Source organism: Chaetura pelagica, unplaced genomic scaffold (genome assembly GCF_000747805.2).
Source record: "Chaetura pelagica isolate M959 unplaced genomic scaffold, ChaPel_1.0 scaffold132, whole genome shotgun sequence".
NCBI classification, from domain to species: Eukaryota; Metazoa; Chordata; class Aves; order Apodiformes; family Apodidae; genus Chaetura; species Chaetura pelagica.
This window is the reverse complement of record NW_009952709.1, coordinates 1,786,451-1,806,662: the sequence shown is the minus strand read 5'-3', so window position 1 is coordinate 1,806,662 and position 20,212 is coordinate 1,786,451. Positions and strand designations below refer to the sequence as shown.

Sequence of the window (20,212 nt, the reverse complement as noted above, 5' to 3'; positions counted from 1 at the left end):
AGCAGGAACTCCAAGTGCTTTACCTCCTGCTGCCCAGCCCTTCCTGTCCTATCTCCTTCACTTTAAACAAAACATGGGAAAGGTGTGCATACCCCTGGAAGACCTTGGGGTTGTTGTGGTTGTTTTTTTTCCCCACCCTGCATCTCCTCACCTGTCTGTGTGGACCTTGTTCTGGCCCTCCGTTGGGTGAGGTGGGCCTGCTCTGATCAGCAGACTTGGCCTGAGAACGGTCCCGGCTGCCGTAGCGGTCGCAGGAGTAGAAGCGCTGCTTCTCGGAGGAGGAGGAGGAGTGTTGCTTCCTCTCTTGGGACCGGCCACGTTCCTGCTTCTTGTCTTTGGAAGAAGGCTCACCCGACTGGGCCACTGAAAGAACAGCATCGGTTGGGGGTCACCAGCGTGGGTGAAACCTTCAAATGTGGGGCAAGGAGGTCCTACCGTGCAGATGGGACCTCAGTCCATGTCCAGTGACCACTAAAGGGAGGATGAGGGAGGTGTTTATAAGATGTGGTGCTGAGGGACACGGTGGTGGCCTTGGCAGGGCTGGGTTAAGGGTTGGACTTGATCTTCAAGGTCTTTTCCAACCGAAACGACTCAGCAACAAAGGACAAATCAAATGCTTACCAGCTTCTCCATCGGCCAGCTGATGGGGGGACCTCTCCAAGGACTTCTGCTTCTTCTCTTTCCGCCGATGGCAGCGGTGGTGATGGTGGTGATGCCCTTGCTCAGGTGGCACACGCTCCAGGGAGTACTCGTAGAGGTGCATGGCGTGAGGACGCTGCGGGGCCAGCGTGGAGACCGAGCGCTTCATGGGGCTCGTGTCTGGGATGGGCTGGAAGGAGATTGGAGGGGAGATGGAGCAGGGTGAGGGCAGGCACTGCACCATGCCCAGCTGCCTGGCTCCCAGCACGGGGGAGAAGGGGGGCATACAGTGAGAGAGAGGGGCAAGGAGAAAAATGGTCAACTGGACATCATTGGCATGGGCAGAAGGACTTGTGGAATGGTTAAGATTTAGTGCTAAATTGGAGGAGCAAATGTCATCTCCATTTGCTGAAATGGGCTTGATTTTTAGCCAGTCCACAGGTGCCACGGGCGCAGAGCGAGGGGCAGCACTTCACACCACACACAGGGCAGCAGGGCCAGAGGGCAGCACAGTAGCCAAGCGACTCACAAAGGAAATTCTCCAAGACTGGTTGCACCTGAAGCTGCTTCAGGGCCTGTGGTCATCCCAAAGCAACTCCAAAGGGGAAAGCATGAAGGGGTTGCTGGGCATCACATGGAAAGGGAGAAAAATCAGGAGTAAGTGGGCAAGGTACTTCTATCTCCCTGCAATTGAAACAACTCCTGTCAAACATTTTAATCTCTCTTCATGTCCCACCATTCCTCCTTGAAGCCCCAATGGCTAGGACAAGCCAGGTAGCATCTATATCCTGCAATTCTACCAGGATGTCTCCAAAAATGACTACTTGGGTTTGCTACTGCTGCTGTTAAATCATCCGTGGCTTGAGAGCCAGGCGTCTGTGTGCAGTACCACAGCCTCCCATGGACATTGCTGGACCTTGTCCTCATGCCAGTGGCAGCTCCAGGTTCTGCTCCCTTCCCTTTGGGTTCAAAGCCTTACAAAGATTCTCTGCAGAAACCAAGTGGAGTACAGGACAGGTGATATCACAGCCTTTCCTTTCCCTACAGCACAGGAAAGGCATAAAGCTCAGAAAATGAGGACTGCCGTTCATTCTGCTGGCCTCCAATTGCTTTGCATATCATCACAGAATCATAGAAAGGTTTGGGTTGGAAGGGACCTTAAAGATCATCCAGTCCCAACCCTCTGCATGGACAGGGACACCTCCCACCAGCCCAGGCTGCTCCAAGCCCCATCCAACTTGCCCTTCAACACTGCCAGGGATGGGGCAGCCACAGCTTCCCTGGGCAACCTGGGCCAGGCTCTCACCACCCTCACACTCAGAGGGCTCTATGGTGGAGACAGGGCTTCCTCCAGCCTCTGGGGACTTCCCTGGGGCTTGGATCCACAATCCAACACGTGCCTCCAACGACAATTCTCACACAACATTTACTTTCTTCACTATAACCTTTCCAAAGAGCCCCGTGCAATTTCTCCTGTCTCTCCTGTTTTATTTGCTTACCCCAAAACTCAGATCTCTGCTGCCCCATGATATTTACACAGCACGAGGCAAATTGTCTCCATCTCTGCTTGTTATTCTGAGCAGAAAGAGCTGCTCTCCCTCCCACAGCCTGCCACAGGTGGGTGATTTTGGACATAAAGATGCAAGTTTGGCCTGAATTCCTGTTGACTGCTCTCTCTCTCTTGCTAGGCAGTCACCCCAGTTTTGGTGCTTCCCACTGGTGGGGTGCCAGGGCTGGAAGGTTTGTTGGGGTGGGGGAGCATGGCTGCATCCCCAGGGCCTGCACATCTATCTGGTGCTGCATTGAGCTCCTCCTGTGTCTCTTCTGCAATTCCTACAGGCAAAAAGATCCTGCTGCAGAACTTCCAGCTTGGCCTCATCACTTACTGTTGAGCCTGATGATGGAGGAGGGCAGAGAGGTCCATAAACTGAACAGGCAGATTCAGGATTTGACAGATGTGAGCAAAAAAGTGAAAAGTGAAAATACTTCCCTCTGAAACTCCCCCCCCATCCAGATTTCCAAAATCCATATTGGAGCTGCCAGAAAGAAGATGGAAATTTCCCAACACAAAGGCTGCCAAACCAGTAAGAAATTAACATTTCTCTTTGAACTTCGATTCTGTGGTTGTCCCAGGGACTGAAGTCCCCCCTGACACTGATGGGAAGTGGCAAAGCCATGAATACCCTTTCCATAAATCCCAACAATGCTCTTGTTACATGAACACAGGCTCCCCACAAGCCTGGGGAGATTTTACCATAAACCTTCAGAGAGTCACTAATTGCTTCTTCATTACCCAAGCGATTGTTTTCACTCCCTAAATTCCTGTGTAACAAGGCATAGAGAAACAAATAAATAAGCCAAACAAACAAACAAACAAGAAGTCCCTGCTGGTCAGAGCATGCGACGTGCAATGGTGGGTGGAGGGAACTGCAGCAAAGGTGGGGAGAGATGGTGGCTGCAACATTGGCCTCCAAATGAGAAGGGGGGGAAGAAGTAAAGGGTTAAGGAAGGTTAATTATTTCTCGACATGAATTTAAGAGGGTACAACTTAGTGCAGAGACTACATACTGCTAGGTAACTCCCAGGTGACCGTGCTTTGCTCCTCTGCAAACAATTCGGACAAGATGAGAGACATTATTTGAAGCAGCCCCACAGTACAGCCATTGTCAGACATCACGGCAGATGTGCAGCAGACACGGTGATGACAGGGGAGAGGAGGTGATGGGGGAGGAGGGCAGCAAAGAGGAGGGCAGGAGGGGAGATTGAAAGGGTAGGGAAGTCATTTTTTTTTAAAAAAAAACCAAACAAACCAAAACAGCGGGGATGTAAAAAGACAGGGGAGTGACAGGAAACAGAAAGGGAGACATCCAGTAACAGAAAGGCACAGCAAATAAGAGTTAGGAAGAACTCAAAGGTTGGGGAAGCAGAAGCAGCACGAGAGAGGGAGGGTGAAGGGGGGAGACACACAGAAAGGACATCAGTTATTCAGCTGAAGCTACAACCACCAAAACACTGTTTTATTAAATGAGGTTAGATCCACTCAAATCTGATGGGCCTGATTCATAACAAGCTTAGGGAGCTGTGCCCTGGAGAGCACCTACCCTGCTTCTGCCAGAGACTCCCTTCTGGGAATACCTGACTGCAACAGAGGGTTTTCCCCAGGAAAGGCTCCTGCTGCTGGCCTGGCTGCTGCCAACAGCATTGCCTTGGAAGGAAAGGAAGGAAATTGGTCTAGAATAAAGGACAACTTTGTTCTGGGAAGGGAGGGGGAGGGAGCACAGGTTTGCTTTGGGGTCTGTTTCTTTTATTAAACATGTTGAGTAGTGTTCCTGATAACACAGAGCACCTCAGCTCTCACACAAAGGCTTCACTTTCCCAGGTCAGCCGGGAAATTTGCTACCTGATGAAGTGCCAGCCTGAGCCCATCAGCAAAGAGATGGTATCTGCTGGAGCTGCTGCTGAGTATGCAGCACACAGGCTCTTAGTGCCAGGGTGCAGAGTTTCTTTCATGCTCATGTTCAATGGGAAAAGCACACCATGGCAGGCTGCTCCTGACTGGATGAATCAGGCCCTTTGAATGAGAGAAACATGATCTGGGTGGCAAGATGTTCTGACACACACAGGGGGTGGGATGGTGGCTGGACAGCCCCCGGGGACAACCAGCTAGCAACAAACGTGTGAAATGGCCAGAAATGATCAGTGAAAGGCATGACATCCTACACACTGAGCGGTGTCCACAGGTTGCTGTAAATGCCAACTCTAAGATTTCTTTATAAGAAGTTAAACAAGGGAAACCCTCAACATTTTACTGACCAACTTCACAACACGACTTAAGCTGAGTACTAAGTGAAGGGGAAAAGACAGGGGGGATGTTCAGTGTCTCAGAGCAGCCCTCCAGGCACTGGCTTCCTGGAGTTCCTGTACCTCCTACATTCATCTCAGAGAACCACAGCACATCTCCAGCTTTTTTCATGGCTGGGGCACAGGAGGGTGCCTTGACTGTCCGTCAAGACAGACAGCATGCAAGTGGCAATGGGAAAATTACTCCTTCAAGGAACAGAGGCTGGCAAACAATTTCATCCTTGGTAAATCAGAACAGAGATGTTTGAGTAGGGAGCCATCAGTTCACTCTCCAAGCAGAGGGATATCTCAGGATTGCTTTTTGTGGCAACCAAGGAAGAATAAAACTGGGGACATGAATACCTGCCCTTCAAGCACCAAGACACAGCCTGCCTCCAGGTTCAACAACCATCCTCTAAACCCAATATTCACCAGCAACTTTCAACAACACAGCAAGCAGGGAGAAGATGCTGAGCTCTTGACTCACTCTCAGCCTCCCAGGGCCAGCAAAGCCTCCCTCACTCACCTGAGTTTCAGCAGCCAGGCGTGGCATGGAAGCTGCCCGTCCCTGGCTCTCCAGGCCTGGTTGGTGCTCTCCATTGGCAAGTGTGGGACTGATTTCCCTCATTTCTACCACCTGATTGGAAGAACAAGAAATGGTTTCAATAGCAAGAACATGGACATCAGCACTGGAGCCATCATCTGTGCAGGCTTCTGCAAAGTCAGATTTAATCGTGAGGAGAAGCTGCAAAGTCAAAGAGTAAATCCAGAGCTGTGGGATGTCTGGATTGCTCTAACTACAGCACTGCTTTCAACAAGGACAAGAGTGGGCCAAGCTCTTCCACCAGGGGTGGCAATGAGCACCAGTGAAACTCCTCACTTGAGCTGGGACACTAACGATGCTGGGATTGGGACAACAGGACAACTAGGAAGAGATAACATCAAGCCATCTACTGCAGCAGACACACAGTTCCACAAAAACAGTGTGTCCACATCTACAGCAATCAGACTGTAGAAGATAGCAGATTTGGATTTTCTCCCTAATATTCAAGCAAAGTTTGGGTTACAAGAGAAAGAATGATGCTGTGTCAAGGGATCTACTGTCTATTGCATCTCAGCCTGTCTTCACCTGTTTGCTCACCCTTTCAATGGGGATTTCTTCTGAGTGTCCTCGTTCAAAAGCTGGTGTCCTCGTTTCATAAAACACATCCTGGGTGCGTTGGGTCCCCCAGGAACTGGACTCTTTGATCCCACCCTCTGGAGCTGGCCTGTCAGAAGGAAAAGAGGGGAAAAGATTAATTCTTTTGCAAAGAGATGTTGCTGGCCTTATTGTGGAGAAGGCAAAGAACTCAGGCACCCTTTGAGGTTTCACCTATGAAACCAGTTGCAGGACAGGCAAAGCTGCTGGTGAAGCTACACAGTCCTCTGAATTTTGCCAGGGCCACTTTCTATATAGCCTGAGGATCCCATGAGCAACAAGGCAACCACACCAGTCAGCACATAATTTTTTCCTGCAACTGAGGAAAGCAGCTTGTGCAGCTCAAGTTGTCATCTTGGAGTTCAGGTAAATTATGTATGCAAGGCCAGTTAGACAAATAACCCTAAATGACATACCAGAAGAAAGTCACCTGGAGAAGACCAGGAAACAGAGAATTGATTAGGGATCACAGTTACTGTAACTGTTTGGCAAGCTCCCTGTGGAGCTAGTGTTTTGCCCAAAGAGAAAGAGCCAGATTCTGCCCTCAAGAGTCTCAAGGAGCTCTTTCTGTTATGAAGTGCTATGAGCTTGAGGGATGACTTTGTTCCCCAGAACCTTTTTACTCCTGAGAACATACTGGGGGTTGGTGAGTTTGGGCTTCCTTGGTTGTTTTGCGAAGAACCCAGATTCCTGTAAGCAAACACAGAACTAGACACGATGGAAAGATCTCCAGTTCAGAGCCAGAGAAGACCATTAAGAAAACATGCAGCTCTGCAGAACCCAACGCTACCACCGCGTGGATGAACAGCAGTGGGAAGCAGGGACACGGGGCATTTGGGGAGCCACCAGTGGGAAACTGTCCCAGCCACGGTGTGAAGAGGTTTTCTGTCTTCCTGTCACTGCCTCCAGAGCACGTGGACCAGCAGTGGTTGGGGTTAGAGCCGTGGTGGGGAGGTCAGGGCTACTCACAAGGCACCGCCGTTGTTGAGCGAGGCTGAGCTCTTCTGGCGCAGGAACGCCTTGGCGTTGCCGAAGGGGGCAGCTTGGGTTTGCTCCAAGGTGGCCGTCATGGAGGGGAAAAGAGACACTGATCCGGGCTGCAAAGCACAAGGAAAGGCTGTCAGAGCTGCACTGTGGAGAAGACAGACACCACCGTGCATTTTCTAGTTAATAAAATGCCCGCTTTGTCACCCTGGAAGCTCAGCCCAGCAGAAAGCCCACCCCAACATTCCCATCGCTGAAGGGGCTCTGAAGGACAATCACTGCCTTGCTGTGCTGGAAGTCCCATTCCTCCAACAAAGTGTTGCTCCTGTCACCAGAGCCCAGCAGGGATTTCATACACCAGTATCACCAAAGGGGACCTGCAATTCTGGTGGCTCGAGGTGACACTGGGTCTGCTCCAGCATCCCAGTTGTGAGACAGACAGATAAGCCATGCTGGAAATCAGCTGGATGGTCATCCTGAAATTCATGGGTATTTATCCTATTGGAAACCTTTGGGGTTTTAGTATCAAGCCAGTTGCAAGGAAAAATTTTCAATAAATTGTAAAAATCTTCAAATCTATTAGAGCCAAAGTGATTTTGAATAATTCCCACTTTAGAAAGCAACTTAAAACATTTTAGAGCCCAACTACCATCAGCTTTCAATGAGTCTTTGGTGTCCCAAAGATATCCTTCAGTGTTCCCCAGTCCCTGGGACACTTCTGAAAGCAGAATTTAGCCTGCCAAGTCACTTGACATCTTTTGGATAAGATCTTTCCAGACCTCCTGGAAAAGGCAACTGCACAATTCAGTATTCTTTAAAATTCTTCCGGAAAGAGAGACTTTCAGGAGGGTTTGCTTTTTTTGAGGCAGCATTTTTCCAATCCTGCCTGGAGAAACATCCAGACTTTCCAGAAGAAACATGCCAGTGACTCTCTTGGAGAAGAAGCTGCCCATGAAGGAGGGCACAGGAGGACACCTTTTGGCTGGGTACCTGGCGCAGGCCTCCGGCAGGCGGGTGAACCTGTTCCCTGCTGTTCTTGTTCTGCTTGTAGAAGTCAAATATCATCAGCGCTGCATAGACCTTCCCCACAGTCATCTCATCAGCTGTCAGAGGGTGGTGGAAACACAGCAGAGACGTCCAGGTGAGGAAAGGGAAAGACCAGAAGAAGGCAAAGAGGACAAAAAACAACAACAAATGGGCGTGAAAAACCAGGAGGAAGATGAAGCAACATTAGAACAAAGAGCTCGAACAGGCAGAGAAAAGTGGAGGAAAGAGAAAGGAAAGAAAAAAAAGAGCAGGAAAAGTTACAACAAGCTTCTTCAGATCTTTGCCTGTTGCTGCCTTTCACATCTGATGGCCCCTGTCTCCAGCTCTCTGCAGCAAATACTCAAAGAAAAAAACCAGGCAGAAAAAGCCTGTGGCATTGCAAGCATTGCTGGCAGACAAGGGCTACATTAATAACAGATCCACAGCCAGCTTTCCTTTTCTAACAACAGAGAAGCCTTTTCCCTATTTCTTTGAATTACAGCCCACTGGGGCATAATGGGCTAATATACATTTAAGGAGTATTTCATCTTTCCAGATGTCTTTCTCACCCTCCCTGTGCCCAGCCCCCCTCTGCATGGCAGCTGAGCACCCACTGGGAGTAAAGAGTTAAAGCACCAGGTACAGAAAGATCAAGTGAGAGTGGAGGAGAAGGCTTTAGCAGTCACTACCCAGATTTGCACTTCTTCAGCTCCTTCATTTTTCCTAATTAAGAATGCCTTTATTGCTCTGCCCTGTTTCTCATTAATCAGGAACCCAGAGCCCTTGTCTTGGCCCATTAAGATAATGGCAAAGTTTCCATTTTCTCAGCACATTCTCCCAGGACATAATCAAGAAACACCAAGGCCTTTAGTCCCAAAATACCTCACTTCTGATTCTGTACTTTCTCAGCAAACTTTAATTTTCTTCTCCCAGTTTTCTGGAGCCCAGATGGTAGAAATTCTTCTCCCATCATGTGAGGCACAATCTGAAGCTATGAAAAAGCTCTGGGAGAGGCCACACAGGGCATTGGTCCCTTCTCAGTGAGGGATTGTTGGGTTTTTTTCCCCAAGTACAGGAAATCTATTGTAGCATAACGAAATACCTGCCTAGATGTGTCCTCAGCTTCCCTGCTCCTGATGAGACCATGGCATGGAGATGTGGGTTGTGAACCCCATGGAGAGCATTACTAGAAGCTGACCTGCACTTGGTTTCTCTGCTGCACAATCTAGATGACCACTAAGAGCTAGGGACAGAGCAGGGAAGGAGGGGGAACCTCCTCTGGGCTTCTCAGGTGGCTGGGATGTGTTGGGTGTTTGCTGATAAACCACTTACGTTTGTGAGGAGGAACCAGCAAATCCAGAGTCTTCTGGGACAGATTGGGCCAAACCAGTGAGATCTCTTTTCTCAGCTCAGCGTCACACTGGTGCTGTTTAACACCCCCTGCAGAAAGGAAGGGGACAGAAAGAGGCACATGAAGAAGAGGGAAAAGCCTGGTCCTTCAGCATATACCGCCATTTACTCAGCAAGGACAGGAGAAGGCATTTCCCAGCTCCTACTCCATGAGGGCACCAAGACAGCCCCAGATGCAGCAACCATTGAGAAGGGACTTGGTGACCTCCTCCATGACAAAAGCATGTGAGCTCAGCAGGGCCATCACCACATCAACCTGCTGCCCCTCTGCTGTGATTTGGGGCTTAAACTTAAGCTGAGATTTACTTTACCCTACTGCTCATTCGGGGAGTTGGAAGGTCATGGAATCACAGACTGGTTTGGGTTGGAAGGGAGGTTAGAGACTATCTAGTTCCAACCCCCCTGCATGGGCAGGGACACCTCCCAGCAGCCCAGGCTGCTCCAAGCCCCATCCAACCTGCCCTTCAACACTGCCAGGGATGGGGCAGCCACAGCTTCCCTGGGCAACCTGGGCCAGGGTCTCACCACCCTCACAGGGAAGAATTTCTTCCTAATGTCTCACCTAAATCTCCCTTTTCTCAGCTTGAAACCATTTCGCCTCATCCTCTCACTCCCTACCCTTGCCAAAAGCCCCTCCCCAGCTCTCCTGGAGCCCCTTCAGGCACTGGAAGCTGCTCTAAGGTCTCCCTGGAGCCTTCTCTTCTCCAGGCTGAACACCCCAACTCTCCCAGCCTGTCCCCAGAGCAGAGCTGTGATCTTTGTGATCAACAGAAACCTCCCAGCTGTTCTGGGAAGGGCCTGGTCTGAGCAAGGCCATGACTGATGATGAAACCCCTCCACTGCCAGCTCCTCCTGAAGCTGTTGGCTCTGAGCCCTCAGCCCTCTGCTTGGTGGCAGCACCATCCGACAGCAGCCTCTCCCAACGGGAAGCAGGAGGAGCCCAACTGGGCAACGTTATTCCAAGGGCCCAGGCAAGGTCTCAATACACAAGTGGAAAGTGATTAAAGTCTCTGTAAAGCCAACAGGGCAGCTCCCAGCTGAGCACAGCAATTAAGCAGTTCATCTAAATGACAGAGATGATTTTTCTAAGAGAAAAGGAATGGGAGGAGGCTCTGGGTAAATCTGCTACATGGTGGTTTGAACTCCTGCACAGAAACTCATTAGGGAGGGTTTATTAAGGGCCTGTTAGTCCCACTAAAGACTCAATTAAATGTAGCACATGAAATCTATTCAAACCAAGCACATAGCAACAACACAGGTCAAAAACTCACAACCCACAGCAGATATAAATCTTAGAAAGAATCCAGTGCTCTCAGCTGAGCTCTCTTCTCTGGTTCCCTTCCAGTGTGTGGCCAAAAATAAGGGGGTCATTGGAGGGGGAACTTTTTTACATGAAAAAAACCTGTTTTAATGACTATTGCCAACAGGGAACCCAAATCCTACATATAGGATTTGTATCATAATACATAAATACAGAAAAGAATGGTACAAACTCTCAGTGTTCTTATCTAGGGGTTATTACTAAAACAAGGTGCTGGCCCCTAAAATTCCAGGCAGTCCTGAATGAATCCTTAGGAATGAGTGTCTGATCCTCACTGACAATCCCCTGGGATGTCCCAGTGACCTCGACTATTTGTCTTTATCCAGCAGGACCTACCCAAAGCATCAAAGTTTAAGCAACATATGAGGGAGGTAATTAATAGACAGGTTGAATGGTTGGCCTAAAACCACTTAGGAAACACACAACATCTTAACCCTGCCCTGCCCTTTTGCTTGTCAGAGCATTGTTACCCCCTGTTAGCTTTTAAATTAGGTGTAAAAGTCCTTTGGCAGGTCATGCCTTGATTCTGACCCCAGCCAGCTTGATTAAATAGTGCAATGGCCCAGAGAAAAGGCCAGTGTATTTTATTACATTGCAATATTTAATTGGGAAGTCAAGTAAATGCCTGATTAAACACTTAAATAATTAAATTGTATCTCAAGGCAGAATGTGGCTCAGGGCACCTGGAGTCACTGCTTGGCTGCCCACAGACAGCAAGTGGAGAGGAAGGGCTGGACTTTCCCTCCTGCTGGAGTAGCTGAGAAAAGAGGAGTGGAAGCTCTTGTCTCTGTCATAGAGCAATGGGCAAGTGCACAGGGCATCTCCTCTGAGAGCTCCCAGCTGGGAAGGCCAAGGCTCTCCACATCCCATCAAGCAGGATGCCAAGATGTGGCCACCCTAAAGGCAGAGTGAGACTCAGGACCCCTCCTGCTGCCTGTCCTCAAAGCTCCCATGTCCTCAGGAGCTGGCAGAGGGCTCACGGGCAATAGGAAAGCAGGATTTCCACCTGGCTCAGAGCTTCTGGGGCTTCAGGAGGACCCCAGGTCAACAGCAAGGTTGAGGCTGGAGCCCAGGCCATCACCTGCCTCTCACCTGAGGCCAGTTTGATCTCCAGGGCCGTGCGGATCAAGGCCATCAGCGTGGATGTGAAGTGGACGGTGAGATCTTCAGGTGAGATGGGCATGTTCATCCTCACCAGGCGCTGGAGAGAGAAACGTGGTGGCTGTAAGTGAGGGTCAGGATTCCTCCCCCCCACCCCTTCCCTCCCCTCCCACCCTGGGAGTCCTCAGACACAAATCTGGGTGAACTTTCTGTGCACTGAGCTAAAACGCATCTTCTGCACAGAGATGTCAGCTGCTCTCCAGGAGCAGGTCTGAGCTCAAACGTGGCTTTAGTGGTTAAACAGCTCATTTGCCAGCATTTGTACTGCAAAGAGAGCTCATCCAAGAGCAGGCAGTGTGGATGCTCTCCTCTTATTCCACAGCCTGGCACCCTGCTCCTGATATTCTCCAGCTCTGCAGCCTCCAGACACGTGGCTGGTACCCATCACCTTCACCAAAGCAGCATGCTCAGGAGATAACAACCATCAAGCTCTCTCTACCACCCTTTCCTACACCAGCCACCTTCACCACTACTCTGGGTCTACAACAGGATCCACAGCAGCAAATGGGACCTGGCACAGCTGAGCCAGTTAGGGTGAAGGAGGATTTGCATCTACCAGTTGAGGATGCAGCTCCATCCAGAGGCTGTGCCTCTGCCAGATGTGCAGGTGACCTTGAGGGTGAGGAGGATGGGAGGAAGGCACTCTCAGTGATGATGACAACAGGAGGTGAGTGCTTGGTACAGCCTCAGGAGGGGTCCTGTGATGTTCCATTTTGTACAGAGCCTGGGGCTCAAGCACGCTGGGCAGTGTGGGACTGGCTGCCACCAGGTGAAGGTGGGCAATATCCTTTCCATGGGAGACATCTGGGTTGTGTCTCTACCACCTTTCACCATGGGCATTCCAGGAGCTCTGAAGGTCCTTCCAGTCACTGAGCTACACAGCTCCACCTGGACCTTGCCCATAGGGGAAGAGGATTAACATGGACAGGACTATAATTCCCCCGTGTTCTTTCAATTTGGACCTGGAATAGTCCCTCAGGATCTGTACTTTCCAAGATCCTCAGACCTGGTAGAAACTCCTTCTCCACCACCCAGCAGGACCACCTCTGCTAGGGTAAATCCATCATTCTTGCAAGGAACAGAGCAGTTGAGGTTGCTGTGGGAAGCTGGGTCCCTCAGCACTGCAGGCAGAGAGCAGGTCTCTGCAGATGGGAGCAGCACTCTCCAAGCCTTGCTGATAACCTTGGCAACACACTGAAAGGATGGATTTCTCCTTCTCCAGCAACCTAATGATTTCTCAGCTCCTCAGCTTACACGTGCTGCTTAGAAGCTTCCTTGCCCAGAGCTGTATCAGACAAACCTCTGTGCTTCCAATCTCCAAGGGCACGTGCAACCTGAGGAGTCTGAATCTGTCAGAGCAGAGACTGGAAAACCAAGCGTTGCCTTGGGCCCCTTGCTTGGCAGGGAATTTCATGTCTGAAAGCTGCTTAGGGCTGTTATTTTGATCCCTGTTCTGTGATTCTATCACTGCCCAGAAACCTTCACTTTGTGTACCACCAGCCGGACGTGCTGCTCAAGCCTCTGACTCAGGACCAGCCAGGGCTGCAGGCTCCCTGGGGTGCCTAGCAAGAGGGGGCAGGGATGAGCCTGATCCCCCTCCTGCTCCCTACACTGGAACACTGGGCCAAGGCTGGGGATGTTTTTCAGAGCTGCAGCTTTGCTGGTGCAATCCTCAGGCCAGATGCAACGTTGGTGGCTCAGGGTGGTGCCTCCTGCAACCCCCATCACTGGCCCAGGGAAGGATTGGGATGGAAGAACCACCACTTCTGGGCAGGTTTTTGGTGGTGAAGGGAAACAGAGTGTGGCTGAGAGCAGTGGCCTGGCTGGAGTCCCAGATGAGCCCTTAATTCCTGCTCCCATGCTACCCAAAACCAAGCCACACCTGCTGAATGAACTTGGTGGCCTTTCCAATCACCAGGTAGCCTCTCTGCTTAGAGGAATCTCCACCATTCCATCTCCCAGAGGTGTGAGCTGAGCTGCCTCAGGCAATTTGGTGCCCTCAGAGAAGATGGCTCAAGCTCTGGTGCCTTCTGCCAAGGAGAAAATATCCCCCCCAGGGGGGATGGGTGTCAGTGGTCACAGGGCAGACAGATGGCACAAGGCACTGGAAAAGTCTGCTTCTGAAGTGAACTGACAGCCAGAGGAGCCAAAACCTCCTTATTTATCTTACTACACGTTCCTTGGATCTCGTTGCAGGCTGCAGGGACAAGAGACTCCTGTAACAACCTACCCCTGTCTCCTGAAGTCTGAGACAAACCATTGTAATCTCAAAGCCCTTTCCCAAAGCACACCCAGAGGTTACCTGCCATGTCTGACAAGCCTCAGAGAACAGAAAATCAAAGCCAAGACTCTCCTCCCATTACAACTCAATGATAGTATCAAATGCTGGCAAAGCCACAACAGGGGCTTTTTTCCTGTTCACTTGAGTGAAACGAAATGGGATTTTCATTCAGCCTTCTGCCCTCAGCACACAGAAAGTTACAGCCAAATGATACCCACAAGAGCCCACAGCTCCACTTCCAAGAGTTCCACCAGATCCCACTTCAGTGGGAGAGAGAGTGAAGGGATGGAGAGAGAAAGAAGATGCACAGAAGTGGGAAACAAGCAGATGCAAAACAATTCCCCACGGGAGAGCTCTATCCTCACAAAAAAAACCAAACCAAGTGCCAAACAACATTTTTGGGTCTGAGACTTCCCAGGTCCTCCCAACTGACCTTCCTGATGAAATTCCCCAAAGGACAAGGGTACAGGACACGGGCCACATCAAGGCTGCACTCAGCAACAGTGAGTGAAAGTCCTTCCTCCTTGATTTTCATCAGGAGCAAAGGATTTAGAGGGAGGTTTTCCAAGAGGAAAACCCTCACTTGCAGGGAGGGAGGCTGAGGAAAACCCACACCACTCAGGAGGAGCACTGCCAACACAAACCTGCCACAGGCTTTGCCCAGCCCATGTCCCTGCTCTACAGCACTTTTTCCACCCCAACGTGCAAATGGGACAAACAGGTCAACCTGGACACTTCTCAGGTCATTGCCATTTCAGCCTGCCAAGCCACCAACCAGCAGAAAGGAGGGTTGATGTATCTTGGGCAGCCCCTGGGCAGGGCTGCCAAGCTCTAGCAGCCACATCAGGAGAGGGAAGGCTTGGTCTGAAGGAGTGGGATGCTTCCCTCCCTCCTCTCCAAGAAGGTAACCAACAGTGATGCATCTCCCCACCCTGGGGCAGGGTGTTGAGGAGCACTTGCACTGCAAGGTGGGCTGCAAGTTGCACCTACCAGGGCAGAGCAATTTCCAGCTTCTTAGCCAAAAAAAGCCATCAAATCAGAAGTGTCTGATAACCTGCCAACAGGTCTCAGCTACAAGCCACCCTAAAGTCTCCTGAGAGCAGTGAAGAACCCCTGACTGGACAAAACATGTTGCTTAAATGGGTACACCAGGTTTCTAGGAGAACTTCTGCTGAAGATGAAGCAGTTGGGAGAAAGGAATGGATTCATTTTTTGATTAAAAATGGCTTTACCACCTCAATATGCAGGAGACCAGGGAGAAGGTCGTTTGGTGGACCATGCTCACACCACGTTCCCCTCCATCCTTGGCACCCAGAGGAGCCAAGGAGTCAGCCAGATGCTGGCTCAGCTGCACCAGGGCTGGGACTTGGCACCTGAAATCCCCCACATGATGTCTGGGGCATTTTCCTTGCACCAGAAATGCAACTGAAAGGCTGAAACTGCAGAGAGAGATCATCATTTTTTGCCTCCAATACTATAAAACAACCTTAATGTAAAAATATCTGTATCATCTAAAAATTTTACCTATATTTTAATTCACTTGTATCTCTGTAGAATCTGTATAAAAGGAACTGGGGATCCAGTAGAAATGGGTAACATTTCCCTAAGCCAAATATTCTGACTGCCCCAAAATTGCTTTTAGAATAAATGATCAAGAACTTTTGACTTTCATCCTTCACCAGGATAGAAAAACCTCAGTGTGTTTCATACAGCACAGGCAGCAACATGGTTAAAAACACCTGAAGCAGATGTTTAGCCTGTCCACAGCTGGAAGGAAAATCAACACCTCCCCTCATTTTTGCTGTATCTTCTGGCTGAAGTTGTGCTTTAAGGGTTTCCCAGTTCCTCAAGCTTTGGAAGATGATGCAAAAAAAAAAATGTGATTAAATAAGAAAATGCATCTGATTTGGGTAATTTTCCATCTTTCTAGACCCCAGAAGGCAAACACAGGAGCCTGCTGGTGCAGATGGCAAGAGACTTGAGGCTTCCCCACCCTGATAAAAATCCCCCATCATTCTGGCGTGCTCTGGGAACCCCAAGCTGCAAGGTGAATTAATAACTGAGGAGCAGGGGTGGAAAAAAAAAAAAAAAAAAAAAGGTCAAAATCCCTCCCAGGTGCCCAGACCTGGGAGAAAAAGGCTTCTCAGCTCCTTGGGCTTCTCCTTTTCCTGCCTTCACCTCCCATGTCCCCCAGGAGCAGAGGAACCCAGAAATGAGGCCAGTAGAGATAATTGTCCTGCAGATGCTGAAGATGCAGGCTGAGTTTTAGAGGGGTGGAAAAAAAAAAAAAAAAAAAAAGGTCAAAATCCCTCCCAGGTGCCCAGACCTGGGAGAAAAAGGCTTCTCAGCTCCTTGGGCTTCTCCTTTTCCTGCCTTCACCTCCCATGTCCCCCAGGAGCAGAGGAACCAGCAGCAGATGGAGTCCCCACTCCTGCTTCCCAACCCTGCTCAGGGAACCCTCTGCCCTGGGTTTGAATTAGGAGGTTTCAGAGACATCTTCCAGAGCCAGGGTGAGGGCAGCTTGTTAGTGTTTCTGCAGGAAAAGGCCCCAGAGGCAGGAGCTACAATATCATCTCTAGAACCTTCTAATTAACTCGGTGCAGGTAACAAGTTAATAACCAATTACAGGCGGGGACGGGAAGGCAACGCTTTGTGCTCGGGTTCCTAGTGTGGTCAGGAGGGGAACAGACACCCCTCCAGGGATAATTTAATTGCAAATAAACCAAGGCATGGCTAATGAGAAACCAAACCTTCATGTCAAGCAGAATTTATGTCCTTTCAGCGTTTGGTTTCTGCTTAGAGACTTCTTGGATGGTGTCCGAAGGGGCATGGAACGTGTTAGAGACATGAAGGGAAATTTCCCTCAGACTGAAAATCCAGGGTAAAAGGCTGGTTCCAAACCTGGCCTAGAAGGTGGATGTTGGACAGAAATACCTGCACTGCAAATTTTATCCCTCAACACGTTGGTCCAAACATTAGCAGGAAGAGGAAGATGCTGAGCTCCAGGTGCCAGGCAAACAAGCTGGCACCCCGAGGGGTTTGAATTATGAAGAGCATCCCATCAGCAGCTCCTGCTCAGCCTGTGGGACAAGAAGTGCTCTGGGAATAACTCCCAAATGGGAAAAAAAAAAAAATTGGGACAATGGGAACTCTGCTTGTGGGAAATGAGGCTGAGTTTGGTGAATAAATTATTCGCTATGAATAATTCACCCTGACCTAGTTATAATTATTCTACTCTCATTTAACTCTTCTGTTGGCTTCAGAGGGGCTGGCCAGGGCTTCCTGCCTCCCATGGGTAACTGTGCCCCAAAATGTGGGCTCTGGCACAGAACTAGACCTCGTGCACAGAGTGGTGATCCTGCCTTCAGTGGGTGCAGCCTCCCTGCTCCCAGGGCTGGAGCCAAGCAGGGTGGGGCAGTGGAGGGGACAAGGCTGGGCAGCCAGCAAATGGACCCTTCAAACTCCTATTTAGCCTGAAGGAACCTAATCCAGATTTTAAAAGCCATATGTCAGGGACAGGCAAGGTGAGGTGCAGCCCTGGTGTGGATGGGGAGCCAGCCCAGCTCTGGGGTCACCCCCCATCACATATCCAGGAGCTTTGGCCATGTCAGGAGGTGCTAAAGGGAGAGCCAGAGCCTTCCTAATCCCTGCAATAAAGCACCCTTGAAGTAGGGTGTGCAAAGCCGTGCTTGGCAGCAGCAACAGAGCCACAAAATACAGCCAGCAAAGCCCCCAGGCAGGGCTCTGCTGGGACCCAGCAGGGGCAGAGGTGGAGATGTTCCTGCTGGACATGCTGGCTTCTATCCCTAGGGAAGGAGGTGATGAGAAGCTGACTCTGAAGAGCAGTGAGGAAAGGCTTGGGTTATCTCTTCTCTCAGCAAACATCATTCCTGAGAATCACACCATCAGGCTCTCAAAAAACCCTCCTTCAAGCCCATTCTTGCAGGTGTCTGCAAGTCAGCTTGGTGCTGAGAGGCTGAGCACCAGCACAGGCATCTCCTTCTCACATCTTCTCTAAAAGGGCACACAAAGCTCTGGTGCACAGGATGGACTGAATCCAAGAGATAGCAAAGCTGGCTGCCCATACTGCTGCTACTGACTCATAGAATCCCAGACTGGTTTGGGTTGGATGGGACCTCAAAGCTCATCCAGTTCCAACCCCCCTGCATGGGCAGGGACACCTCCCACCAGCCCAGGCTGCTCCAAGCCCCATCCAACCTGCCCTTCAACACTGCCAGGGATGGGGCAGCCACAGCTTCCCTGGGCAACCTGGGCCAGGCTCTCACCACCCTTACACCAAATAATTTCTTCCTAATATCCAATCCCCCCTCTTCCAGTTTTCATCCATTCCCCCTTGTCCTCTCCCTCCCTGCCCTTGTCCCAAGCCCCTCCCCAGCTTTCCTGGAGCCCCTTCAGGCACTGGAAGCTGCTCTAAGGTCTCCCTGGAGCCTTCTCTTCTCCAGGCTGAACACCCCAACTCTCCCAGCCTGGCTCCAGAGCAGAGCTGCTCCTTTAAAACCCCAGGACATTTCACCACAGACAAGATGAGCCTAAAAGGCCTCATCATCTCAAAACACAGCAAAAAAATTTAAAAAGCCACCCAACAACACCCTCACCTGACAACAGACCTGGGATCAAATCTCAAGACACCAGAGCAAAGACAAAGTGGCTTTCTTCCCTCTTTTCATCAGAGTAGGAAGAATATATTTTGAACTTAATTTCCTTCACCCTTTTCTCACCCCATCACCCACCCCCCCAGTGCAGGATAGAGCTCTCCCAGTGCCCAAACAGTGTGACCAGAACACCCCACATGCATCTCTGGGCAAGCAGCAAACCCCACACAGGGACTGCAGAGCCTGGGCAGGCTGACCAAGGAGAACAGTTGAGAAAAGGGAACCAGAAAACAGCAGAAAGGAAGGAGAGCAGCCAAGGGGGCTGCCAAGAGGGAAAAGGCCAAACGAAACAACAGCCTGCATGGGGATGGAGGAGGCAACACAAAGACAGGGGGGAACACACAAAACCTTTGCAAAAAGGACTGGGAAAAAATATATATGGAAAGCAAAAGGGTGGAGATGTGGGACAAAAGAGCTTTTGCCAGACAAGAGAGTGAGTTTGTTGTTTGGTTTTTTTTTTTTTAATTGTTTGGCAACTATGGCTGCAGGATGAGGGGGGGGCTGGCCCTCCATGTGCTGCTCTGTAGGGGAGGGGTGCCTGGGGGGGCTGCTCTGTCCTCCCTGAGGCTCCCATCGACTGTGGGAGGACAAGAAGGGCCAGGAGAGACATCGAGGGGGGACCTGGTGGGTGTAGGGCAGGGGGATGCTGCAACCCCCAGGCAGCCATCATGTGGGGGAAGATGCTCAGCACCAAACTGTCTCAGTGATCGTGTTGTTCCTGGAATCCCAGATTGGTTTGGGTTGGAAGGGACCCCAAAGATCATCTAGTCCCAGCCCCCCTGCATGGGCAGGGACACCTCCCACCAGCCCAGGCTGCTCCAAGCCCCATCCAACCTGCCCTTCAACACTGCCAGGGAGGGGGCAGCCACAGCTTCCCTGGGCAACCTGGGCCAGGCTCTCACCACCCTCACAGCAAAGAATTTCTTCCTGATGTCTCACCTAAACCCCCCCCTTCCAATTTAAAGCCATTACCCCTTGGCCTATCACTCCATTCCTTTGTAAAAAGGCCCTCCCCAGGTTTCCTGTGGGCCCCTTCAGCTCCTGGCACTCCACCTAGATCGGGAGGAGGGAGCAAAAACCTGTCCTGCCTCTTTAGTTTTATCAGCTGGGAGTGGGGATCAGCCCAAGCTGCAGCCTTACACCATGGGGAGATGTCAGCTCTGCTCTTCAGTCTGTATTTCTGTAGTTTGAGGCTCTTTGATAACGTGCAAAATGAATCTCATCACCTCCAAGCCCAAGAGAAATCTGCTCTACAATCTAGGTCTGAGCTGCCTGACTCGAACCATCAGTCACACACAGGCACCTTCTAGAGGTTTCTTAGTAGATGGGCAAAGATTAAACCCATCTCTTCAGAAAACTCCCAAGTCTGCATTTGAAAAAGAAGCTATTCATTTTGACCTGAGGTCTGTGGATTTCTGAGGACAGAGAGATCCAATGAGGTGCCAGGTGACTCACAGGGAAAGGTGGGTTGGGGAAGGCACCTCTGCAGTGTCTGCCTGGGGAGAGCTGGTGCCCATAGAGGCACCAGAAAATCAACCAAAAGGCTCGTTTCAAATGCCTGTTTTTTACACCTGACCTTTCCCCCCCCCCCCCTTCTTTTTTTTCTTTTTTTACTGTTTTTTTTTTTTTTTTTTTTTTTTTTTTTTTTTTTTTTGTTTTTTTTGTTGTGTTTGTTTTTA

At 50.4% G+C, this 20,212-nt stretch overlaps 1 protein-coding gene across 1 annotated transcript in view; it reads right to left on the bottom strand.

Moving 5' to 3' along the window:
* The window catches only part of CACNA1B (calcium channel, voltage-dependent, N type, alpha 1B subunit), a 326,950-nt gene that overhangs the window by 1,950 nt on the left and 304,788 nt on the right, over nt 1–20,212 (bottom strand). Inside the window, exons 41-49 of the mRNA XM_009994349.1 lie at nt 11,511–11,619; nt 9,020–9,127; nt 7,652–7,764; nt 6,647–6,774; nt 5,621–5,747; nt 5,006–5,116; nt 3,208–3,243; nt 622–829; nt 152–363 (exon numbers count right to left, since the gene is read on the bottom strand). Of these exons, the coding sequence (XP_009992651.1) occupies nt 152–363; nt 622–829; nt 3,208–3,243; nt 5,006–5,116; nt 5,621–5,747; nt 6,647–6,774; nt 7,652–7,764; nt 9,020–9,127; nt 11,511–11,619 (1,152 nt within the window). The remainder of the gene's footprint in view (nt 1–151; nt 364–621; nt 830–3,207; nt 3,244–5,005; nt 5,117–5,620; nt 5,748–6,646; nt 6,775–7,651; nt 7,765–9,019; nt 9,128–11,510; nt 11,620–20,212) is intronic.